At 60.4% G+C, this 24,596-nt stretch overlaps 4 protein-coding genes and 1 long non-coding RNA gene across 5 annotated transcripts in view; 3 read left to right on the top strand and 2 right to left on the bottom strand.

Moving 5' to 3' along the window:
* The window catches only part of LOC144242874 (ras GTPase-activating protein 4), a 23,952-nt gene extending 19,124 nt beyond the window's left edge, over positions 1–4,828 (top strand). Inside the window, exons 18-21 of the mRNA XM_077777905.1 lie at positions 487–622; positions 2,164–2,284; positions 4,002–4,066; positions 4,192–4,828. Of these exons, the coding sequence (XP_077634031.1) occupies positions 487–622; positions 2,164–2,284; positions 4,002–4,066; positions 4,192–4,313 (444 nt within the window). The 3' untranslated portion in view covers positions 4,314–4,828. The remainder of the gene's footprint in view (positions 1–486; positions 623–2,163; positions 2,285–4,001; positions 4,067–4,191) is intronic.
* Positions 4,829–6,308: 1,480 nt separating this feature from the next.
* On the top strand, positions 6,309–9,798 carry POLR2J (RNA polymerase II subunit J). Its single transcript, XM_077777902.1, has 4 exons — positions 6,309–6,432; positions 7,546–7,635; positions 8,903–9,077; positions 9,593–9,798. The coding sequence occupies exons 1-4, from the start codon at positions 6,380–6,382 to the stop codon at positions 9,626–9,628; spliced, it is 354 nt and encodes a 117-aa protein (XP_077634028.1). The 5' UTR covers positions 6,309–6,379; the 3' UTR covers positions 9,629–9,798.
* A 120-nt stretch (positions 9,799–9,918) lies between these two features.
* Positions 9,919–16,243, bottom strand: LRWD1 (leucine rich repeats and WD repeat domain containing 1). Its single transcript, XM_077777903.1, has 15 exons — positions 16,123–16,243; positions 15,363–15,597; positions 15,153–15,269; positions 14,550–14,690; positions 14,206–14,310; positions 13,819–13,941; positions 13,623–13,737; positions 13,317–13,426; positions 12,958–13,165; positions 12,402–12,469; positions 12,230–12,366; positions 11,078–11,169; positions 10,596–10,751; positions 10,404–10,516; positions 9,919–10,321 (listed from the first exon to the last, which is right to left on the bottom strand). Exons 1-15 carry the CDS (start codon positions 16,200–16,202, stop codon positions 10,181–10,183), a joined length of 1,941 nt encoding a protein of 646 aa, XP_077634029.1. The 5' UTR covers positions 16,203–16,243; the 3' UTR covers positions 9,919–10,180.
* Positions 16,244–16,307: 64 nt separating this feature from the next.
* Positions 16,308–22,541, top strand: ALKBH4 (alkB homolog 4, lysine demethylase). The gene is made up of 3 exons (XM_077777901.1): positions 16,308–16,491; positions 18,780–18,977; positions 21,643–22,541. Exons 1-3 carry the CDS (start codon positions 16,369–16,371, stop codon positions 22,228–22,230), a joined length of 909 nt encoding a protein of 302 aa, XP_077634027.1. The 5' UTR covers positions 16,308–16,368; the 3' UTR covers positions 22,231–22,541.
* LOC144242872 (uncharacterized) overlaps positions 17,293–24,596 on the bottom strand; it is a 10,398-nt gene continuing 3,094 nt past the window's right edge. The window contains exons 3-5 of the long non-coding RNA XR_013338478.1: positions 24,306–24,475; positions 18,379–18,535; positions 17,293–17,863 (exon numbers count right to left, since the gene is read on the bottom strand). This is a non-coding gene — a long non-coding RNA (uncharacterized LOC144242872). The remainder of the gene's footprint in view (positions 17,864–18,378; positions 18,536–24,305; positions 24,476–24,596) is intronic.

Raw genomic sequence — 24,596 nt, 5'->3', positions numbered from 1 at the left:
GGGTGGGGGGGTTGGGGGGGCAGGGGCAGGCTGAACGCAGCCTTGTCGTCGTGGAGCGGGTGTCCCAGGGGAGCAGATGGATGTGAAATAAATATTTAAGATGTCAGATGGTGGCAGTGCTTTCAAGGGCACATGGAGACTTAGGGAGGGAAGGTGGGGACAAAGTAGGGTTCAGTGGGTGGCATTTAGCAGGACCGTTGTGAAGGGACAGAACATTGAGGGGGGCACACAGGGAGCAGGAAGGAAGGCTGAAGTCAGAGGGGTTTGGCTTGTCCCGGGAAATGACCGTCCAGAGCCACGGGGGGAAACGGGGACAGCAGGGCCACCGCGTATCGGTCAGCTGGGGGTGCACTGCCCCAGGGATGGCTGAGGGGGCCAGTGGCGGCCGCAGTCTGGCCCATGCTCTGCTCATTGGCCTGTGTGCCTGGGAGGGAGGGAGGGTTTCCTGGAGGGGGCGACCTCTGACTGCCCCGGTGTCGCATGCAGTGCGTGAACGAGCTGAACCAGTGGCTGTCGGCGCTGCGGAAGGTCAGCATCAGCAACCCTGGCCTGCTGGGCTCCTACCACCCTGGCGTCTTCCGCGGGGACAAGTGGAGCTGTTGCCACCAGAAGGACAAGTCAGGTGGGAGAGGAGGCCCGGGCCCCCTGCCCTGCACCTGCCCACACAGGGCTCCAGGCCCCGAGCCCCGGCTTGGGGGGACCTCCAAGGGGGGCGGGAACTGCGTCTGCGGGAACTTGCTGGAGGCAGGCCAGCCCCTGCGGCCGCTCTGGGCCAGGAGGGTTCTGTGCCAGTGTAGTTTGGGACGTGCCGTGTGGTGTGTGTGCCGCATGTGGGTACACGGAAGGCCCTAGGAGGCCTGAGCACCAGTTGGGATCCCATTTCTCACACCCTGGAACCCAGGGCTCGCTGACTCCCTTGACGGGAAACCCCGCTCTTGCCCAGTGAATGAGGTTCTTTGCAGAACCAATGTTCAAGGAGCACGCTTTAGGAATTCCTTGCTGACGAGGGTGAAAGAGGGCCCCCGAGTTTGCACGTTCCCTCCTGGCAGCCGGGTACCGGAGCTGTGGGCGGAGGAACCCGGGGCACCAGAGGGCTGGCTGGGAGGAGCCTCTGCTAGAACTTTCCGTGATGACAGAAAGAGTGTGTGTCTGTGCCGCCCAGTACGGCGCCTGCGCTAGTCGTGAGCGTATGCTTGAAATGTGGCTAGCGAGGCCCAGGAACTGACTTTAAAGTTTGTTTTAATTTTATATAATTTTATTTTATTATTTTTAAATGTTTATTTGAGAGAGAGCATGAGCAGGGGAGGGCAGAGAGAGAGGAGGACAGGGGATCTGAGGCAGGCTCTGCTGACAGCAGAGAGCCCAATGTGGAGCTCGAACCCACGAACTGCGAGGTCATGACCTGAGCCGAAGTTGGATGCTCAACAGACTGAGCCACCCGAGTGCCCCTAATTTTCTGTAGTTTTAAGTAAACTTAAATGGACTTAGGAGGCTAGTGGCTACCCTGTCAGACAGCTCAGTTCTGGAACTGTGAAGATCTTCCTCCTTAACCTCCATCTGCTTCACAAAATTCTTGCTCCCCAGTCACAGAAGAGGCTCAGCCTTTGGAGTCGTCCCCCCCGCCGTCTCCAGGCCGGGACTGGGCAGCTGCAGGTCTTTCCCAGGGTGTTGCTGGTTGGTTGGCCTGACCTGCAGCCACTGGCTTTGACCTTCTCGGTGATAACCCTTGTCATTGGTAAAGGGGGCTCCCTGGGGTACTAGGCTGCAGAGTCTGGGAGCCCATTTTATGGAGGCGGAAACTGAGGCTTAACAAGGGCTAGTACCTCTGCCAACGTCGTAAAGCCAGCAAGTGGCAGGGCCAGCTCATTCCAAGGCACAAACCCCTCAGCTTCCCTTCTTGCGATCCTACAGCTCTAGGCCGCTCCCTTCTTCCTTCCAGAAGGTTGTCCAGTCCCCCGAGTTGTCTCCTGTGCAGCTTCCCATGCTCTGCCTTTGTGTGTCCCAGGGCTCAGGAGCTGAACCTGAGAGAGAGGAGCCCTCCTCCCCACCCCAGGGCCCCTGAGCCCATTCCTGTCCCTCTCTGGGCCTGGTGACCACCAGCACAAAGTTGGATGTAAGCTCTCACAGGGCCCGCCCACAACCCTGCCCTCTCTGTGCCCCCAGATCTGGGCTGCGACAAGACCCGGTCGCGGGTGACCCTACAGGAGTGGAATGACCCTCTCGACCATGACCTGGAGGCCCAGCTCATCTACCGGCACCTGCTGGGTGTGGAGCCCTCCCTGCGGTGAGGAGGCCCATGCAGCCCCAGGGAATGTGCAGGCGAGGCCCGGAGCTGGGACTCGGGCTCAGGGCTGCTCTGTGTGGCCGGTGTCCCCCTTCAGATTGGGCCTAGCACGTTCCTGCCTTTGGCGGCCACTCCTGAGGAGGGGCACGTAGGTCTCTGCGGCTTGAGACTGCCTCACATTAGGACGAAGGTCCATGGGCTGCAGAAGCCCCGGACTCCTAACCTGTGCAGCTTTCCCGTCGTGCTCTTGGGGTGCAGCGATTGTCCTCGGCCACCTATTTAATGCCCTGGTTCTCAGCCCCGGCTCCAGCTCAGGAAAAAACGGGGTGCTGTGGCCCTACCCCACGGACTCAGAACGTCTGGAGGAGGCGTCCAGCAGGGGCTAGTTTTCAGAGCCCAGTGCCTCCTTGAGTCTGCCGGGAAGGGGCAGTTTTCTCTCCCCCACCCCTGTCCCCAGGCACTGGGGGGGTGGCTACTGTCCTTCCTCCTCCGCGACTTTTCCTGGTTTCCAGCGGTTTACTCTCTCCCTCAAAAACCTTCAAAGCTCATGCACTCAGATTAGAACCGCTCGCTCCCCTGTGAGCTACAGTAGCCTCCAGGCCACTCTACAGCCACCTCTTTTCTGATGGTGTGGCCCTGTCACCAGCTCCCTCTCCACCCCTACTCTGGCCCCCTTGCTCGGTGACTTCATTCTTCACCTACAGGATGAGGCCACCACCTTGTCTGCTCTTTTCCTGGGACCCACAGTTATCGCCCATTTAAGCCAGGAAGTGGCATAGATTCGAACCCAAGCCACCTTTGGTTCAGGTGGTCCCACTGTGGGACTAGGACCCACGGTCCCAACCACAGCACCTGCCTGGAGAGCCCGCCCCACCTCAGACCTTGGCCACCTTCCTCTCGTTGCGCCCACCTCCTTGTCACCCACACCACCAGACCCCCTGCCCCACCAGCATCTCTGATCCACTGACTCGGTGGCCTGTCCTTAGCCCTTGCTGTACCCGCTTCCCGTGGCTGCTGTAACCAATTACTGGGCGCTTGGTGGCCAAAACCAGTGCAGATGAATTCTCCCACAGTAAATGTTGAATAAGTAAATGGGCGGAGCAGGTAAGGGCCCAGACCGAGCCCCCAGGACCTGGAAGGCATCTGAGTAAGAGGAGCCGTTAGCTCTCAGCACAGGGACACATCTCTTCCAGAAAGGATCAGGGAGACCATCACAAGGGCCAGGCCAGTTCAATTCCCAGCTAAGGAACTTCAAGTGTGGGGTCCACGTGGCCACCCGTGCTCCCTCCATGCAGGCTCACAGGATTGCCCCTGAGAGGGCCCGGGATTCTCTGGTGGACCCCGCGTAGGAACCGTGCTCGAATTGTCAGTTTCCTGTCCCCACAAGAAGGAAGCTGTTTCCACGGCCAGTTAATACTGGGGATTCTCAGGGCTCAGTTGGCCCTTCTCCCCAGGGCCCTCTGAAACAGGAGGGGTGCCTTCTGTTGACCCCCCCGCCCCCCATTTCGGATGTGGGGAGGACCAGAGGAGGAGGCTGGAAGAGGAAAAGTGGCAGGGGACCAGGGGACCAAGACCTGGGCCTCGGTTTCTTCCCCACAGACTGAAAGGGTCAGCCCCCCGCTCCCGAGGCCCCCCTCCAGCTCAGGAGGCCCACACTGGGTCACCCAGCCTACCTGGTGAGGGCACCGGGAGCCCTCACTCTGCCCTCCCCCCGCAGGGAGAAGCACCGGGAGCTGAGCACAGGCACCAGTGCAGGCTCCGTGCTCACAGGCCCTGACGGAGGTAGGTCGCCCCTTCTGGACTCTGGCAGCAGCCTGAGCTCCCTTTGGGGCTGCTGTGGGCGGGGCCCCGCTCCCAGGGGCAGGAGGCCCTGCCCGCCCCGCCCTCATCCCCGCATCTACCTCCAGCCCCTGAGGACCCACTGGGCCAGCTGCTGCGGGTGCTTCGGGACCTCCGGGAGGCCCACAGGTCCAGCCCTGCCAGCTCGCCCCCCTCCGAGCCCAGCCGCCTCCTGGAGCTGCAGACGTGAGGCCTGCCCCACGCTGCCTGCCGAGCCCCCTGCCTGGTGCTTGGAGACCCCCCAGTGCGCTTCCTGTACTTCACTTCAGTCCCTCTCCCTGGGGAGCAGGGCTCAGGGCTCTCCTGGGCTGGGTGAGTGGGGGAGGGGGGGGGACCAGGGAGTCCGGAAGGCCCATGGTAGCCCACCTCAAGTCTCTAGGGGACTTGAAGAGCTCCCACGTCTCTGCGAAGCCTGGCTGCTCCCCACGGGCGCTGCGGCCCTCGCTGCCGCTGGCCCAGACCCCAGGGACCCCGCCTGCCAGGACAGACCTAGACAGAAACCACCCCTAGGATGGCCCCTGCCTGGTGGACTGCTGCTCCTTGGCCCCGGAGATGTGGGAGAGGGGACACGGAGCCTAGGAGGCCAGGCCTTGACCTCAGCATCCCCTTTGCCCCTGGCCACCCCCCACCCGCTCCCCTGCGGCCACTGCCTGGGCCCCCTGGGAGAGCTTAGCGGTGCTGTCACTGACAATAAACCTGCTATGACTGCCTGGGCTCTGGTGTCTTGTGATGTGGGTCGGGGGAGAGAGTGGGCCTGGGGACTCTGGTGGTGCCTTGCAGGTGGCCAAGGACTGGGGCCACCAGGAAAGCCTTTGTGTATCCCCTGTGCCCCCCACCCCCACATCCTGGGGGGATTCCCTTCTCCCCACAAATGCCGTCCCCACCACACCCCTGGGTCCAGTGCTCCATCCCCCAAGGCTCCAGAGCCTGACGGGTCAGTCTCCCCTTCCCTTCTTGGTGCACGGGGTGCTGAGCCTGCGCCGCCCTCCCCCCCAGCAGCCCCTTGTTCTCTGGCTACTTCCTTAGGGCTTCACACAAGTCCTCATACCTGCTGAATCTCCTTAGGTTTCAAGAACCTCCTGGTCAGGAAGGATGGACCCCAGGGTCTGCTGTGCCCTAACACAGAATGAAGGGGAAAGAGGTGTGCACATAAGGCGCTGCCACAAGAAGAAGCTAACAGCATACACACTGCCTGGTGGGGTCACCCACTGCCTTGGTGGGGCAGCTGCTGCAGCCCGATGGGGGTTATAACGAAGTGCCTGGCACTGTCCACACTGCCCGTGTACCCCCATGCCTTCAGGTTCTCTCAGGCAGGGAATGAGGTACCGTTTGGGTAAAAATGACAGCCTCTCTCCCTTTCCCCCCACCCAGCCCAGTTAAGTAGCATTCTTGGTCCAAACTTTCCCAGGATGGCCCAGAAGGGTGGGGGTTACAGCCCCAGTGCACTGTCACCCTCATTGCCTTCCATTTCTAGCCAGCTAAGGAGCTCCCCACCTACTTAGCCTGGTGTGGCCTGGCTTGGAGGCTGGTGCTGGCCTCCACTTCCTCACCCCCAGGGTCCCAAGGCTGGAGGAGGAAACAGCCCCTCCCAGGAAGTGGTGTGTAAGCTCTAGGTTTCCTTGGGGGGCTATTCAGCTGCTAAGGCTTCTGTAGCTTATCCGAGCCCCGGGCCCTTGGTTCAGACAGCTCAGGCAGGGCCTTTAAACTAAACTGTAGTAGGGGCGCCTGGGTGGCTGGGTGGGTTAAGCCTCCGACTTCTAAGCTTCCGACTTTGGCTAGGGTCGTGATCTCCAGGCTCCCGAGTTCAAGCCCCACGTGGGGCTCTCTGCTGTCAGCACAGAGCCTGCTTTGAATCCTGCCCCCCACCCCGCCCAAAATAAACAGAAGTATCGAGGGGCATGGGGAGCGGAGGGGGCACATTCCCGCTTAGCCCGGTGAGGCCGTCTCCGTAGGAACAGAGTAGTTCCCAGCACTGCGAACCGGGGCCGAAGCGCCCACGGGAAAACGGGCACAGGGCGCGAACTCCGGGTTTACGCATGCGCAGAACCACCAGCTGTCCTCGGCCCCACGGGCTCTTCTCGTGCCTGCGCTACATCCTCCCGGCCGACAGAGAGCAGCCAGCCGCCTTCTTCACACGGGTTCGGCCCGGCCGGAGTAACCCGGAAGCAGCCGCTAACCCGGAAGAGGTGGTGTTAATAGGATTCCGCCGGCGGTGGTGGCGGCTGCTGCGACTTTGGAGGCGGCTGCAGCGCTAGGATGAACGCCCCTCCCGCCTTCGAATCGTTCTTGCTCTTCGAGGGCGAGAAGAAGTAAGTGGAGCCGGGCCGGGGGGGGTGGGGGTTGAGGCGGGCCGGAGGTCGCGTGTCGCGGGCAAAGTCTGGGGCTCCTCCGGCTAGTCCACTGCCGGGAGGACGGAACTGGGCGTCCGCTCCGTCCTGTGTCTGCCAAACTTGAGACTGCCCTGCCAGGCGGTGGTGAGTGACCCCATTCTGCAGAGGAGGAAACTGAGGCTCAGAGGCTAAGTAACTGCCCCGGCCCACAGGAAGTGGGGGTCTGTATCGGAACCCAGAGTACTTGACGCCACAGCGCTTTTCCTCTGGGATCCAGCAGCCTCCTCATTCCTCTTCCTGGCCGCCGCTTTCACCCTCCCGCTGCAGCCAGAGTGATGGCTCTTAGCCCTGGGTGACTCCTTGCCTGCAGCGTGAGGGAGCATGGTGTTTCGTGGCCCCAGCCTGGGCTTGGCTCCTGGATCCCCCGCTTAAGGTCTCCATACCTTTTGGGCAAGTGACAGTCTGCTGAGGTCCCCTTTCCTCCTCCGGAAAATTGGCTGCTTGCCGCATTCAATCACAGGATTTTCTCTTAGGGAAGGTTGATGAGGTAATTTACGACAAGGGCTTAGGCCAGGTCTCCATACACAGAAAACCCTTAACATTGGCTTTTCCTTAACAGCTTGGTAGGCAGGGCTTTGTGGTCTAGCCCTTGCCAGCCACTCTCCCTTGGGAGCAGGGGTTGTCAACTGGGGGCCATTTTGTTCCCCAAGGGGCGTTGGCAAAGTCTGCAAACACGTTTGGTTTCATAAAGGGGGTGCTCCTGGCACTAATGAGTAGGGACAGGGGCTACTGGTTGTGTCCTACAGTGTACAAGACAGCCTCCTACAAAAATGAATTATCCACCCTAAGATGCTGGTGGTGCCGTGGTTGAGGAACTCTGCTTTAGAAACAACAGTCCAGAGTCGGTGAGGGTCCCGCAGAATCAGGGCATAGTCACCCGGCTGCTCTGAGTTAGAGGGCTTTCTGGTTGAAGACATTGAGGAAGGTTTCCAGGAGGAGGTGGCACTTGAGCCAGAGTTGAAGGGCAGGGTTTAGACTTGGGTGAAGGAGGGGAGCCCCTGTACCCCATCTGTTGCTCCGGTCTCTCCCCAGGATTACCATTAACAAGGACACCAAGGTGCCCAATGCCTGTTTGTTCACCATCAACAAAGAAGACCACACGCTAGGAAACATCATTAAATCGTAAGTTCCAAGTCAGAGGCTCTTGGGCATTGTTTAAGGGGGCTCTCTGAGGCAAAGTGCAAATTCGAGAAGATTCCTTCAGTTGTCCTGAGCTACAGGAAGATCTGGGTGCCTGCTCTAGCAGCTCACACGTTCCCGTATGTTTCATCCGGAGTGACACAGACCTGTGTCTCTGCACACGACGGTGCGTCTGCGTTGGCTTATGTAGCTGACGGAGGGAAGCAAATGGGCAGCCAGAGGAAAGTAGACCTACTTGTGTGCGCCTGCTGAGCGCGGAGCAGCGGCTGGGATTAGCTCCCCCCCAGCCCTGTTTGTGACAGTGACGTCAGTGACAGCCGGCACGCAAAGAGAATACGTGCCGGAGGTTGTAACGGACAGTGTGGGAGCAAGGCTTCGGTCATCTGGCGCCCCTGGTGCCTGAGAGCTGATGGGGTGGCTGGGTGGCTGTTTACGCCCGGGAACTCCTGGCCTCACGCGGTTGCCGTTCTGGACCCAGGACTTGGTGCGCTGCTGAAAAGCACCATCAGTGAAGCCGGGTCTTTCCGAGGTTTGCAGGTTTAAGGCTGGGGGCAGGAGCCTGCCTGGCTGAGAGGAGGAGGTGGACGTGGCCACCACCTGTCTTCTCTCTGGCCTCCCTGAGCCAAGTAGTGGTGCACCCGGGCCCACCTGGGGCCCTGCCGCTCCCCTGCTGGGTGAGGCACGGCCCCACCTGTGCAGGGCTCCTCCCTCTCGCCGCTGGCGGCAGAGCTGTTCTGGAGAAACCCCTGCGCACCCAGGGCCTAGTGTGTCACGCAGGCTCCGAGTTACTTCCGCTCAGCCTCGCAGCATGGGGCCCCATGTGTGGACAGCAGCTGCCAGCCCGTGTGGCCCGGAGGACCTCCATTCCCCCGCTGCCGCCTTTACTACTCTTACCGGGCCGGGAACCAGGCCTTGTGCCCGGAACCAGGCCTTGTGCCCGGTTCAGTGTTTACTGAACACTGGCTGCTGAGGGAAGGCCCTTGTGACTTCCGAGGGGAGTTTGCTGGAAATCCTGCCAGCTAGCTAGGAGCCCTGCAGGTGTAGGTGTTTGGGGGAGGTGCCCCCATGTGGTTTCCCTTGAACTTTTTGGGAAACCAAGCTCAGGGAGGCACCTGGGGTCGGCCCCTGGCTGTGTTTGCTTGTAGGCCTCTACCCAGTGGGGAGGCTCCTCGGTCATGGGCCTGGTAGTGAGTCCCCAGGGTGCTAGGCTCAGTCTCCCTGCGTCACACTGGCCGTCTTTGTGTCCCAGACAGCTGCTGAAGGACCCCCAGGTGCTGTTTGCGGGCTACAAAGTCCCTCACCCCTTGGAGCACAAGATCATCATCCGGGTGCAGACCACCCCGGACTACAGCCCCCAGGAGGCCTTCACCAACGCCATCACAGACCTCATCAGTGAGCTGTCGCTGCTGGAAGAGCGATTCCGGGTGAGTGGGGGTGTTCTGCCCCCATCCGGGACGACCCTGGCTGGTCTTCTGGTTTATTGGGGGCAGATGGTGACAGCAGGGCTGTGATTACAGCCTCGAGCGAGCCCAGACTGAGCGGGTCACTGGGAGGAGGCCTGGAGCCTGCTGTCTGCACTGCACGTGCGGGTGGGACCTTACTAGGTGCTCCAGGCTCTCCTCACGTGCCCTCGCGGCCCCTCCCCCAGCTGTCTGCAGTGCTGACGACTCTGGTTTGTGAGGCCTGGTCCTGCTTCCAGGGTGTTTGTTAGTGGGGTGGAGGTCCCCTAGTTAAGGAGGCCGAAAGGGGATAGTCACACCTGTCCCTGCAGAGGGGCTCAGAGATAGAGCGGGAGAGATCTACGGCTTGTCACATCTCAACGTGTGTGTTCTCTGCACCTCGGGCGGATGGGGTGGGGCCACAGTCAGGAGGGGGGCCATGGGGGAGTTCCCTGCCTCCGGCCCTTCTGGCTAAGTGCGCTGCACCGCTCTCTGCTCAGGTGGCCATCAAAGACAAGCAAGAAGGCATTGAATAGTCGGCTGGAGGAGTCTTGCTCGGCCAGTTCGTACCCTGCACTGGAACCTTCTCCAGGCCCCAAGTAGAAAAGAGCAGCTTCCCCAGCTTTGGTGAGCCGCTCTCCCCCAGAGCTGATGTGTCTGTACACAGAGCCTGTTTTACCTTCCTAATAAAAGTGCGGCAGGAAGAGACCCGGCTGTGGGCTAAAGCAGAGGAGACTTCCCAGCACGTGGACTGCGAGGCTCCAGGAGGTAGATGACCCTTTCACGGTTACCTGGGGGCCGTATTTCTGAGGGGAAGACTCTGATTTCTGTCTGAGGAGGTGGCGTGACCACTCGTTCTAGACAAGTGCAAACCTGGGGGGCAGCCAGGGAGGCGGCACTTCCAGGAGCCCCTGCTCCCGGCCTGCTTGCCTCAGACTAGGAATGTCAGACAGGGCCACAGACTGCTCTCCAGCCTTCTCTTAAATAGTAGAGACTTTAATAAAAATATTCAGTGAAAAAAAGTTCTGTATCGTCAGCTCCCAAGCTGAAGAAGTTAAGTCTGCCCCAGGCAGGAGGCCCTGCTCTGGCTACTGTCTCTTCCAGATGGCCACGATGTTGGAGTCTGTCAGAGCGGTGAGGTAGGTAAAGGTGGGGTTGGCCACCACCGTGTTCACCATGGTCTTGGTCACCATCTGGCCGAGGGCCCAGGGCTGGGGCCACTTAAGGATCTGGGGGGAAGAGAGAGGGGTGCTGGGCTCCTGCTTCCTAGAGGGCAGCCCCGGCGGTGGGAGAGGGGCACGCGCTGCCTACCTGCGTTGGGGCCTGCGGCGTGGTAGGCAGCGGAGGCTGCTGGGTCAGGAGGTGCCTGACGTCGTAGACCCACACGTTGCCCTCCTCGTCTCCGCACAGCACGATGCCCTCATCTGCCAGGACATACACATTGAGCTCAGGTTCGGTGGAGTTCTGGGAGCTGGAGGGCAGGGTGGGGTGGGGGTGGCTCACCGGGACAGGTGCTGAGTGAGAAGTAGGCCAGCTTGGTGGGTGACCACTGCAGCCGAGCCAGGACCACCACGGCCAGCGTGGACTGCTTGCCCCGGCCCAGCCACGTCTGGCTCCAGCTCCACAGGCAGATGGTGCCCAGGCCGTTCCCCTTGGAGGCTGTGGGGGAGAGCTGTGGTTGGGGGGCAGGGACCCTCTCCACAGACACTTCCTGTTGCACAGGGGGGGCTCGTGCTAAACCCCAGCCCAGGAAGGGGCGCCTGAGCGGCTTAGTTGGTTAAGTGTCTGGCTTTTGATCTCGGCTCAAGTGATGATCTTACAGTTTGAGCCCCACATCAGACTCTGCACCATCAGTGCAGATTCCCTCTCCTAAAATAAATACTGTTTTAAACCAAAAAGCCCAGGGAGAAGTGACCCACAAAGGCCTTACCAGGGCCTGTCTTGCTCTCAGGAGGCCAGGCTGTCCCTGAGCGGGGCTTACTCACCCACGACATCCTCGTTCACAAATGCCAGCCCGTCCACTCTCCGCACTGGTGCATCCGAGCCCTCAGAGAAGACAAACTCCACCTCACACACCCTGCGGGGCAGCAGCAGACAGTCAGTCAGCTACCCCTGCACAGACAGGAGAGGGGGGGCCAGGCACCTCCTCTGGGCCTGCCCTCTGCCTCAACTAGGACAAGTGACCAGAAAGATCTGTTCCAAGCCCTGGAGGGGTTTGGCTTGGCCTGGGAAGGGGAGCCAGCCCCTCTGGGCATGCAGCCACAAGTGGCAGGAACTCAGGAGCGCTGGTTCTCCCAGAGTGGAGGCATGGGCAGAAGGGTCTGGAGAGGCAGGGGTAGGGCAGGCAGTCAGTGTGGCCAGGCCCCAGTGTGGGCTCAGACCGCACGCAGACATGGGTGGGCAGAGGGTAGGAGGCAGGCCCAGGGCTGAACTCCAGGTGTGGCACAGGGCCACCACAGGCACTGGGCTGGACACCTGCCCCAGCCTGTGCTGAGGCTTCTGGTATTTGCCTCGAGGTAGCAGCTGCCTTAACTCCGGTCACCCACCCCTAAAGTTCTTCCCAAGCCATTCACTGCATTTAGGACAAAAATCACAATCTTACTGGGGCTGACAGCTGGAGTCCCCAGCCCACAGAATCTCGCCACCTCCTGTGCCCTTTCCTCCAGCTTTCCAAGCTGGGCCAGACCTCCCAGGTCAGCCAGCTGTCCCTGCCCTGTGCTCTCACTGCTGCTTCTGTGCGAGCCCCTCCCTGTCTGCCTCCTTGCAGGCTCATGTGGGGACCCTATCTGCCACTGGTCACTTCCTCATGAATGCCTTAGTCTTCCTCTGTACCTGACCTTACACCTTGGCATTCAACGGGGCCATCTTTTTTAATGCCTGTCTCCGCCACAAGGCTGAGGGCCCCACAAGGGCAGGGATGCCCTCAGAGGTGAGGTGATAAAACAGCTCAGTGACCCGCCCTGGTCCCACCGCTGAACATTGGGGAAGGAATGGCAGAAGGTGGGGACAGACAGTCCAGCTTTGGGAAGAGGCCCCTGAAAACTGCTTCTGGCTGCCCAGGACAGAGAATGGCTTGGGCACCACCACTGGCAGACATGCTTGGGGTCAGACATCAAGGCCTCCCTGGCCGACCTTACCTCCTCTTCTGAGGCTGGTCCAGCCGTACGTCCCAGCAGCAGCAGCCGCCCTCGCAGCCGGCCAGCAGGTAGGCATCCGGGCAGGACGCCACAGGGCAGAGGCGCAAGGGGATGGAGGTGGTATCGNCTGCCCGCCCCTCCCCCACCCCGCCCCCCAGGATCATCACCTGGCCTGGAACTCATAATCATGGTTAGGCACCCCGATGTCCCAGAGGATGATCCGCTTGTCATAGGAGGCCGCTGAGCAGGGATGGGAAGGGGAGAGGTGGCTCTGAAGACGCCCTGCCCCCTCCTGCAGGCTTCATTCCAGGCAGAGGCTGCGGTCACGAGGCCAGCCCAAGGCAGGCCAGGACACCGCTGGGAGACCAGGACTCGAGGGCCTATGATCCCTATGTGGCCCTAACCTAACATGGCCCCAGCAGGCAGTCATCTTAGCAGGCCTCTGCTCACAGATCACCCATGTCGGGCTTAACGACGCTTGGGGGACAGGGCTACCCCCCCACTCCGGGCACAGAGCGGCCCAGGCTGTCGGAAAGCTTCAAGGCCATGGAGCACCTTGGGGGGGAAGCCAGGATCTGAAGCCCCATCAGGCGTCCACAAAGCCACGCTGCTGCTACCACAGCCAGAGCAGACCGTGGCGGCCGCGGGAGCTCCCTACCATCCCAGGGAGGGTGCACTGAGGCATCAGGGTGCTGGGAACACCTCGGAGGTGTGGGAGAGGGTCTTACTGAAGAGCTGGGTCTCGTGGGTGGGGCTGAAGCAGAGGGTAGCGATGGCCTTCTTGTGGGCCCGGATGACCCCACAGCAGAAGCCGGCACGCACATGCAGCAGCCGGACCAGGCCCCGTAGGCCTGCAGCCGCCAGCACACTCCAGCGCTTCTTGTGGCCCGCCTGCGTGACCACTGTCAGGGCTGTCCAGGCCACTGAGAAGAACTCCTGTGGGGAGTGGGGGGTGCCATCACTAAGGAGCAGGGTGCACGAGCCTGTAAGGTGGCCTGTGGCCCAGCAGGGCAGGGTCACCTAGCGAGCAGGTGGCTGAGCCTGGCACTCTGCTGACGGCCCCGCACGATCCAGACCCCGCACTCACCTCGCCGGGCGCCTTGTACTTGTGCAGCACGATGCCTGTCTGGCAGTCTATCACACACACGGCCTCCCCACCACACGTGGCCACGGTCTGCGAGGTGGCCCCTGCCTGCCCTGTTTTGAGGGGTCAGCCTAAGTAAAAACGCTTTCTGTGAAGGTTGCCCCGGCAGCTCCTCCTTCCTGGCCTTGATGACACTTCATAAGCTGTCTCAGGTCCCCCATCCACCAAGGCGGCCCCCTGACTAGGAAGCTCGTTCCTGCTTGTCCCCCGTGGCTGTCGCCCTGGCCCTGCCTGCCCGCAAGGATGTACCCTCCTCCCAGGCCGGCTCGAAGGCGCAGGCCCAGAGCTGGGTCTCCAGGTCCCGCGGGCTGTTGTTCTTGCTGTGGCACTGCAGGAAGTGCAGGGGCTCCAGGTCCGGGCTGGGCTGTGGGGGCAGAGGTGGGGTTCACAGCCGCCCCAGCCCCCACTCCCTGCCAGCTGCTTCCTGCCCCCCTTGCCAGCTTACCCGGCTGCCATCAGCACCCACGGGGCGGCCCTCCACGTGGGCCAGTGGGGAGGTGCACACCCGCTTGGTGGGAGACAGGCTGAGAGAGATGTCACCCGACCGTTTCAAGGCCCTCGGCCTGGCCTGCGGAGGGGGTTGAGGCTAGGCTAAGAGCGCCTGGAGACCACGGGCCTGTCTGCCCAGGGCTTCCTTCCTCTGCGTCGCCCTCTCATGGGTGTGGAAAGCCGGGGGTGGCCGGAGGTCTGCTCCAACTAGCTCAGGCATCAGAGGCCATCTCCTGGGCTCATTTCCAGGGCCCCTCCCCTCCCCTCCTCTATAGTCTCCCATGGTTGGGAAAGGCCAAGACAGGCCTTTAGAGCCTTGAGAGCTGCGTGGTACCACACCTACCCTGGGCTCCTGGGTGGCTGCGGCTTTTGAAGGCCTCTTCGGGATGCCTGTCTCATGCACCTGGGTTCCACCAGAGGCCACTAGCGCCTCAGAAATCATCCGCACCTATGTGGGGCCGGGGCATCAGGAAACTGGGTTCATGCAGTCCTAGGGGGCTCCACCCCCAGCCCCTCCCCAAGGCCGGGACAAAGGGAGCCTGTACTTCCCATGCTACCACTAAGTCAGCCTTCCCTGACCCGCCCCACACCCCCACCATGGCCAAAGGCTTCCAGGGCAGCCAAAGGCATGGGAGCCACAGAGGAGCTGGGAGAACCGACTCCCAGCACAGCAGGGTGAGGTCATACCCGCCACTGGGTGAACTCGCTGAGCGACTCAGGCCCATAGTGGATGTTCCTGACTGCTGACTTCACAAAGTCAGCCTGGGCCTTCTCTGCTTCCTCCTCTGGGCTCCGCGCGGCCATGAATTTCTCCCAGTGAGCGGTGACCTGGCACAAGAGGGACCAGAATCAAGCCCACCCACCCCAGATCTCCTGGACCCTGTGTGGCACCTCTGCCTCCAATCTTCTGGCCCCAGTTGTCCCTAGCTCACCGCCTCCTGGGAGCCCCCCTGAACCACGGCCTTCTTAGCTGCAGCGTATGCAGTCCTTAAACAACCCCACGTGAGAAACAGCCCTGAGGAAGAGGAGCTGTCCCTGGGTAAAGTTACCGCAAAAATGTCTCACCCCCCTGGCCGGGCCCTGCCTGCACACCTGGAGACCCCGACCTTTCAGGACAACAGACCAAGCCCCACAGCCAGGCTCAGCCACACGTCAGAGTAGGAGGTAAGGGCCACTCAGTATCAGGGCAGAGCACCCCTGTAACCCTTGCTCAGGCTCTCCCCAGCGCTGCTCATTCATCAGGGACCCCGCGTGCTTCCAAACACCAGAGAAGCCTGCCAGCCCCCTTACCCTGCTGGTTAGCTCCCGGTTCAGGTTCTCCACCTGAGAGGAAGCAGAGGAAGCATCCTTGCCATTGACCTTACGGAGCTTGGGCAGAAGAAAGGAGACTTTCAGGTTGTCACTGACCTGGGGGACGAGGGAGAGTGGCTCAGTGTCAACCTGTGGGTCAGCCCAAGCCTGCTGGCCCTGGGTCCGGGGCAGGTGGGGACCCCTACTTACGGTCAGAAAGGGGTTGCCCTCCAGGCTCAGCTCCTCGAGCTGCGGGAACTGGCACAAGGCGGTGACGTCGCCCAGCTGGTTGTTGGCGCAGCGGAGGACGCGCAGGTGGGACAGGCCCAGGTTGGCGGGCAGCGTCTCCAGCTGGTTGTTGGAGAGGTCCAGCTCTTGCAGCTGCGTCAGGCGGCTCAGGAGCTTGGGGTCCAAGTGCTCCGAGAGCAGCTTCAGCCCTGACAAGCTGGGTGGGGGCAGACAGCGAGGGCTCAGGGGGGCAGGGCTCCCACCTTCCCACCCCGGGCAGTCCAGGGTGCCTCTGAAGACTTTTTTACTAGAGGATGGCCTGCGTGCACAGCTTTTCCTTCTTAAAATCTTGTAACCACTTTACAACTGGGTACAGCTGGTGCCGCTAGAACGCTTTCCCTCTAGGGGAGCTCCTCTGTGCAGCTCCTCTGTGCAGCCCTGTGCCTCGGGAATTAGCTCCACAGGTTGCTCAACACCCTTCCCGCAGGACTGTCTCCCCTGCAGCTCAGGCTCCCTTCGGGGAAGAGGCCACTAAAGGCCCAGCCGGCCCCTCTCCTAACAGCAGCCCGGCGTTTGGCCCGAGTGCTCAGACTCCGCCTTACCGACAAGGCGATAACGGGGCCAGGGAGGGAGTGGGCATGGGACCCAGACTTTCTTCACGCCCAGCAGGCGACGCAAGCCTGGCTGGCTCTCTTGTGGCCCCGGCCCGGCGCATCCCTGTCGCCCCCGGCCCGTCTCTTACTCCAGGCTCCGGATTTTCCCCAGCCGGTCGCTCTTGGGGCGTCCCCGCTGCATGAGCAGCCGCGCCGAAAGGGGGCCCATGGCGAGGAGACGCGACCCCCGCTGGCCGGTCGGCGGCACCGGCGTCCNAGTCGCTGGCGACGACCGGAAGGAAGCGGCCCAGCGGACCTCGTGCCTCGCGGGCTGACTACGACTCCCAGCGGCCCCCGCGGCCTCGCGCCTGCGCTCTGGCCGCCAGGACGCGGCAATGGCGGCTGCGGCGGTGGCGGCCCCCGAAGTCCTCCGGGAATGCGGCTGCAAGGGCATCCGGACCTGTCTGATCTGCGAGCGGCAGCGCGGAGGTGACCCGCCCTGGCAGCACCCCCCGCAGGTGAGGGTTGGGAGAGGGACCGTGCCATAACTCCCTTCTTCAGATGGGGAAACTGAGGCCCAAACTGGCTACGAAGACGGGCCCCGGATCAACCTGTGTCCGGGGCTCTCGCCGTGGGGGCGTTGCAGGGTGAGATGAGCGCTTTGAGAGGGGTTTGGATTGGGGAGGGGGCTGGAGTAGATGCCACCCGACCGCAACTCCCCTCAGCCCTGGGGGTAGGGGTAGTATGACAGCGGACTTCCAGGTAGCCCCTGTCCAGGAGCGTCACGGAGTGGGGAGACGACCCGGAAAGAGGAAAGGACGCCTAACACCAAGCAGAGCAAAGTGTCCTAGAAACCAGTGAGCAGAAGTGGGCAAGGAGGAAATTAATTCCAGTTAATTCATGAAAAGGGACTTAGAACCTTTGAAGTGGGCGAGGGCATGCCCGCTGGGGGAGCTGCTTAGTTAGATAAAGGCCTGGGGTAGGTGCGTGTGCTTGGAAGGAGGGTGATGCTTGAGGGGAGGGGTCGGTAGGGTCTGATCACAGAGAGTTCGGTGTGTGGCCGCTGCGTAGGCTGGACTTGTCCTGAGGGCCATGGAGAGCTGCTGAGGGTTTTAAAGTAAGTTAACACGTGAGTTTTAGAAAGATCCTGGGAGGGGGAGGGGCGGATGGGAAAGTATGGAGTCTGGGAAGCCAATGAAGAAACTGTCACAGTGCCCCTGGTATAAGCTTGGAAGGGTCTGTGGGAAACAGTACGGTGATTCCTCAGTAAATTAGGAGTAGAATTACTGTGTGATCCAGCAATTCTGGGTATACATGGCAAAAGAATTGAAAGCAGACACTTGAAGAGATATTTGTACACCCACATTCACAGCAGCCTTATTCCTAGTAGCTAAAAAGTGAAAGTGATGTAAGCATCTATCCACGGTTGAGTGGATAAACAAAATGTGGCAGATATGTAAGCTGGAAAATTATGCGCCTTAAAAGGGAAGGGCGTTCTAACACCTGCTACAACATGAATGAATCCTGAGGTCATTATACTGAGTGAACTGTCAGTCACAAAAGGATAAATATTGGAGGATTCCACTTATATGAGGTCAGGAGAGGAGTCAGATCCTTAGAGTCAGAAAATAGAAAGATGGGTGCCTGGGGCTGGGGGGAAAGAAGGAGTTGTGGTTTAATGGGTATAGAGTTTTCATTTTGCGAGATGAAAAAGCACTGGAGGTGGGTGCACAATGTGAAGGTATGGTGACGAAGGTAGATACACACACACACATACACACACCTTACCACCATTAAAGCTTGAAAAGTGCCAAAAGTCTGAGCTTTGCCTGTGACCGTGGGTGTGGAGACAGGGCCCTGTGGTGGTAAAGCACTTGCTCAACTTGATGGCTGTGGGAGGAGCAGAAGGTCCAGGATGACTCCCTAATTGTAACATATCCCGTGTGAAGTGCCAGAAGACAGAGGACACGGTGGCTCACAGATGGGGGTGGCTCACAGATGGGGCGGGTAGCAGTGGCCATGAAATGTAAAAGGGGAGGGAGCAGAATTAACTGCGCAGGGAAGACCTCAGGCTGCCACACCGCCGCCATGACAAAGTCGTGGCCAACCCAGCTGGGAGCTCCGGAGCAGACTGACTGGTAGAGGAGTCCCATGTTGGGTATGAAAAGCCAGACCTGCGCTGGGTCATTGACTGGAGACTGCCTGGGACCAGGATGGCTTGTGACCAAAACCTGGGGCAGATTCTAAAGGCACTGCAGCAGGAGATGGTCAGCTGGGCACTCCTCCAGGATGACTGGCAAGTTCTCTCTTTTGAAGGGACATTTGGGCAGTGCCTGTGCAGCCACAGAGGAGGGCAGGGCCCAGAGTCCCCCCCACCTCTCCCTCTAGCTGCCCAGCGTACTCACCGTCTGGACAGCCCCAGGGTCTTTTTGTTTAGAGGCTGGGGATGGCAGGTGACACCCCATTGTGTCTGGACGCTGGAACAGTGTGAACTCGCAGGCAGCTTCGGGCTGGGCAGCCTTCGTCTGGTTCCTTAACTTTGTTCGTCCTGGGTCACCCCACCTTTGAAACAGAGAACCGAAAATGGTTCTGTCGATCCTCTTCCCACCTGCAGCCGAAGAAAGTGAGAAAGGAAAGGGCCCCAGGGAGGCCTCCCACCCCCTAGTCCCAACTGCTTTCCAAAGTGGCCGCAGGGGAGGGAGAAGCTCTGGGCAGGGGCTGCTCCCAAGTGGGGCCTCCAGAAGGCGCACATGTGGTGTGACAAAGGGCTTCAGTGGCTCCGGGTCCCTCATCTTTTCTTTTGCAGAAAACGCACCGCTTCATTTACTACTCTGACACTGGCTGGGCCGTGGGGGCTGAGGAGTCTGACTTCGAAGGCTGGGCCTTCCCCTTCCCTGGGGTGACGCTGATAGAGGACTTCGTGACCCGGGAGGAAGAGGCCGAGATGGTACAGCTGATGGACCGGGAGCCTTGGAAGCTCTCCCAGTCTGGGCGGAGGAAGCAGGTAGGGCCAGGCCGGCTGCTCAGAGAGGAGTCACCCTGCTGGGCCCCTGCAGACTCCTTGCCCTGCACCTTGCTCACCTCCCTCACAGCGCCTCTCTCTGCAGCCACAGCCCATGACACCCCCTCACCAGAGCCGCTAGGGGGCGAGCGCCCCTGACCTTGGGGCTTGGGCAGCTGGGGAGCCGCGTGTGGGCGTGCTGCTGCTGGGAGGGGCAGAGCCCGGCCTGCTCGGCTTCCTCAGACACACCAGACTTGGGGAGGCGGGGCTGTAAGGCAGCCGGTGCTCAGCTCAGAGTTTCTGGAAAGCCTTCCCACTGAAGTCCTCTTCCCATCTGTTAAGAGATACTTGAGCCTCTGAGTCCTGGACCTCCCCTTTGTCAGGGATGACAGCCTCTCTTTTCTGCAGGCTTGTTGGCCAGGACCTGCGAGCCAGCCATCGGCCGCCTTCTCTTTCCTTCCCCCTTCCTGTGGTCTTTTCCTTCCCCACTTCAGTGCCTTGGCCAGTAATGACACCACTTCCTCTGCTGCTCCCGTGTCCTTTCGCCCTTCGGTGTCTTCCTCCTTCTGCTAAACCACAGCCCTGGTCAAGTCCGGCTCCTCTCGCTGGGGGGTCTCCTGGCTCTGGCTCTCCAGCCCTGAGCTGGGCCGTCCTGTTCCAGAGGTCATGCCGGTCTCCCCCAAGGTGGCCCCTTCACTCTCCTTCCCCCCTGCTGGCTCTCCGCCGAGCACCCTCCGCCCTCTGACTCAAGGAGCTGATGAGGATTGCTCCCCTCTCTTCCTCACATTAGTTTTGCCTCAACTGGATCTTTTCTACCAGGCTGCCAGTAAGCTCCATCTCTCGCCTCTGCAGCCGATTGCTCAGAAGAGTTGTTTATTCGGTCTTCAGTTCCTCCCCTCCTGTTCCCACTCACTGTACTCAGCGCTTCCATCCTGGCCTCTGTGGCCAGTTTTCAGGCTCAGTCCTTGGGCTTCTTCCCTCCCGGACACCCCACCTTGCTGCTCTCCATGAGTCACGGCTCTGACACCGAGCGTGTATTGGCGACTCCCACATTCATGTCTCTGGCTGGCTTCTCATATTTCTCAGGCCTGAACTGAGCTTTGGGTCTTGATCCACCCCCTCTCTGCACCCCTGCAGTGTCCCCGGCAAATTCTAGCTTCCATCTGCTCAGGCCAGCAGCCATGGAGCTTTCCAGATTCCTCTCTCTGTTTCATTGGTAATCCCTGTCAGCTTTCTTCCTTCAAATGGGATCTGAGAACACAGCACCCCCATCACTGCCCCCATCTTAGGTCCCAGTCCCCAGTTCTGTTGCTGGGATTCCCATAGGAGCTTCCTGTGGCCCTCACCCCTCTTTGTCACTTTCCACTGGAGAGGAAGGTGACGTCATTGATGCCGCCTCAGATGGCTCACTGCTCTGCTACAAGCCCGCCAGGCCTTCCATCCCAGCCCCGGCTTTCCCTGCTGCTTGTTGCTTCTGAGATGCCCCATCAGCAAGCCCTCCTTTCTAGCCTGCCACCGCCTGGGGGTGCCCAGCCACCCTGAGACATGCCAAAGCCGGAAGGAGAAGGAAGGAGAAAGCCATTTCCATCAGACAGCGCCACCCTCCACTAGAGGGGACCCCCGGGGGCAGGAGGCAGTGGATAAATGCTCATCCCTTGGGCCACAAGTCTGAGGTGTCTTCTAAAAGGCTCCTGTCTAACAATCATTGGTTTTGTGTTTTTTTAGATGAATCCACACACTGTAAAATCTGCCCATTTGACGTGTACAAACAATTTGTTTTCGTATATTCATGATGTTGCACAGCTGTCTCCACTGCCTTACTTCCGGAATGTGCCCATCACCCCAAAGGAAACCTGCACCCACTGGCAGTCGCTCCCCCTTCCCCTGTCCCCTGGCAACTACTAATCTACTTTCTGTCTCTCTGGATTTGCCTGTTCTGGACGTTTCACGCAAATGGGATTATATCACATGTGGCCCTTTGTGTCAGCTTCCCTTACTGACCACAGCGTTGTCAGCCTGTGGCGGAGCTCCGCTGTGTCTGCGGCCGGATAGTATTGCGTGGTGTGGATCTGCCAGCATCACTTCATCCGTTTGTCCGATCGTGGACACTGGGTTGTTTCCGCTTTCTGGCCACTGTGCCCTAGTGCTGCCGTGAACACCCACGTGGCAAGCGTCTGCGCAGCTGTGTTCTCGGGGCTGGGCGTGTGGCTGGAAGGCTGATAGCTGGGCCACACGCTAACTTCTCGCTTGTGGTTCTGACCCCCAGCTTTGATCAGCGTGATGAGGCATCCTTGGGCTGGGCCCCCGCCCTCGCTGCTCCTTCTTTTCACTTGCCGACTCCTGGGCCTCACGTTCTGGAACACACTGCTGTATATGGGCCTTCTGTCTCCAACTCTGCTTTGGGGGGCGCATGGTCTCACACATCCCCCCAGCACATCATGTCCCATTTCCCGGCTTTATTTTCTCCCTTAGCGTTTACCAGCGTGTGAGTGTTGGCTGTTTATTGTCGTTGCTGCCGGCGCCTCCCGCTGGAGAGCCGGATCCTAGTCCACGGAGTCAGGAGATTTTGCTCGTCTTGGTCACCACGATCGGCTTCTTCAGCCCTGGTCTGCAATAGCCATTCCTGTGAACTCAGATGCTTCTCTGCTTTTTTGTCCTCCCCCTTCAGGACTACGGCCCCAAAGTCAACTTCAGGAAACAGAAGCTCAAGACTGCTGGCTTCAGAGGCCTCCCCAGTTTCAGCCGGGAGGTGGTGCGGAGGATGGGCCTGTACCCCATTCTGGAGGACTTCCGGCCTGTGGAGCAGTGTAACCTGGACTACTGCCCTGAGCGGGGCTCAGCCATCGACCCCCACCTGGACGACGCCTGGCTGTGGGGGGAGCGGCTGGTGAGCCTCAACCTCCTGTCCCCGACTGTGCTGTCCATGTCCCGGGAGGCGCCCGGCAGCCTGCTGCTCTGTCTGGCCCCGTCCGGCTTCCCGGAGGCCTTGGTGGAGGGTGTGATGGCCCCCAGCAGGTCCGTCCTATGCCAGGAGGTGGAGGTGGCCGTCCCCTTGCCCCGCCGCTCTCTGCTCGTGCTCACGGGCGCCGCGCGGCACCAGTGGAAACACGCCATCCACCGCAGACACGTCGAGGCCCGCCGCGTGTGTGCCACCTTCAGGGAGCTGTCAGCCGAGTTCCGTCCCGGCGGGAGGCAGCAAGAACTGGGGCAGGAACTCCTGCAGATCTCTCTCTCCTTTCAAGGGAGACCTATGTGAGCCACGTCCCCAGGGCTGGGAGCTGGCGCTGGGCCTGGCGGGGGCGCTGGCTCCAGGGTTGGCTGCCTGCCAGGATGGAGGGGCGGGAAGCCCAGCACAAGGGGCTTTCTCCCCAGCTTCTTAGCTTTTCAGAGAAGACTGCTCAGCACCCTGACATCACAGCAGTGGGGAAGCCCTGCCCGGGGGCTGGTGTGATGGGAATGTGCCTCGGGTCAGTCCTGTTTGACCTGCACTGCGGCCACCTGTGTGGCTTGTCACAGTCTGAGGGAAGTGGGGTCATTTGAGCTTAAACATGTTGGTACCACCTGAAACTGTTTTCTCCTTTATCCCTGTCTCTTAATGAAGTTCCCTGACAGCCCATTCTCCACTCCTTTCATTGGGGAAGCAAGTTGAAGAGAATTGACAGGACATCTGAAGTTATCATGTCCCACTTCAGAGCTGGTGACGGCCTCTGAGCCAGGCTCGGCCAGGGTTGTGCTTGACCCCAGGGAGGTGGGGGATGCAATGAGGACAGAGAGGTCTCCGGAAAGTCTGGTCCCACCTCCCCACCCCATGCTGTTAAAAAGTAGGGGAAGGCACAGTGTAGTTCACTTCCTGACAGTGGGGTTTTGTGGGGTGCTCACCTTGGATGCCCGGCCCGCCCTCTTCTGCTGCTTATGAGACAAAATACAGTCGTCAGCCACGTGCTTGGTGCCAGACTTTGGGGCTAGGGCCCTATCACAGCCCAGAAAAGTTCATGGTCGGCACTAGTCTTCAATCATTCTGGAACTTTCTATGAGCTGTCAGCTGGGGGAGTCACTGGCCACTATGCACTGTCTGTGAAGTGACAATGGTCTGGAGACCCACGGAGATGCTGCTGAGTTTCTAGTGACTGAATGAGCCTGGCTGCAGGGCGGGGGGCTCCCTGAGCTCACTTGGAGCAGGGGGGTGGAGGACGGCTTCTTCCCAAGGCCATGACCCTCCCAGACCCCAACTGGGCATTTAGATAGTGGGCTGTAGGCTGAGTGGTCTACTCCACGGGGGCTGTGGGGCCTTCGCCCTGACAGGCTGGGCCTCGGAACACCCTGTGCGTGGAGCCTGCAAGGTGCTCTGCCAGTGAAGGGCTCCACGGGAGATGTATGCCTGGGACACTGCACGCCCAGGCCTGCCGGGGAGGGGCCCGTTAGGGCCGGGAGAGCCCGTTTCCCCTAGCATCACTCATGCTTGCCGGACCTCTGACGGTGGGCCCTTCCGACAGCCCTATAGAGCACACCTGAGATCGCATCCCGTGCACTGGTCCGCACAGTCCACGGAGCCCACCTCAGGACATGCTGCATCAGGTCACGTTCAAATCGGTGACCCTGTGTTGGGTTTGTTCTCGAAACTGCACCATGAAGACCATCCGGTTCAGTGTATCCACCTAAGCATCCATTCCTTGTGTCCCCAGCCAGGATGGGGCTGGGAGAAGGCCAGGTTGGCATGGTTCAGCCACTGCCTGAGGGGTGCTAACCCTGTGTTTTGGGTGTCCGTTTCTGCATCCAGTGCGCTCTCAAGCACCACTCGTGTGTTGCGCAGACGCTTGTGTCTGCTGTAATGCTCTCACAGTGTCCGGCTACGAGAAGGGATGGGCCATACGGGAAGACACTCCTGTGGAAGCATCCACTCTGAGGGCGGCTTCCTGCACTCCCTTCCAGAGTAAGTCAGGGAGAGCTCAGCTGATACGCCTCAGCCCGGCTTGTTTGGAAACATGCTAAAGAAGCTCAGGGCCATTTATTTGTTTGGACCTGGGGGCTGGGAGACCCAGGCTGGTCCTGATGGGCAGGAGGACGCTGAGCTCAGTCCAGGAAGCATCCTCTGGCTTATCCCTGTTGAGATTTATGTAGGGCCGCTCTGTACCGTGTCCCCAGGGACCATGGGGGCACTGCAGACATCAGGGGCTGGAAAGAGGGTTCAGCAGGTTCTATAAGGGTCTAACAAGGAATCCCGGCTCAGTCCTGTGCCACTCACCCCACGGAGCCCCTAACCCGGGCTCTGTGGACCCTGCCTTTCCACCTACTGGGGGCACGGAGTCAAGACTGTGGGTTGGCTGCACTCACTGGGAAATGGTCCGTGGAGTGGGCTCACTGGACACAGGCTTTAGATCCGGGGGCCTCGAAGTCCTCCTGGGTTGCAGGGGCAGGGCCCCCCTGCACTGGCAGGACCTGTCCATACAGCGGCGTTGGCTGCTTTGCACACCTGTTTCCTAGGAGCCTCTAGGTTCAAGTGCCTGCAAGTTAAATAAAATAAACGACATCCTTCCCTAGGTGGGGCCTTCGGTGGCTAACAGTTACAAAACAGAATGGGAGCGTCCTCATGAGTGTCACTGGGCTGTGGGGGGGGGGGGGGTG

The sequence above is a fragment of the Crocuta crocuta genome, unplaced genomic scaffold (genome assembly GCF_008692635.1).
Source record: "Crocuta crocuta isolate KB4526 unplaced genomic scaffold, BGI_CrCroc_1.0 scaffold217, whole genome shotgun sequence".
Taxonomy (NCBI): domain Eukaryota; kingdom Metazoa; phylum Chordata; class Mammalia; order Carnivora; family Hyaenidae; genus Crocuta; species Crocuta crocuta.
Note: the sequence above shows the minus strand (reverse complement) of the source record. Positions and strands in the feature narration are given on the sequence as shown.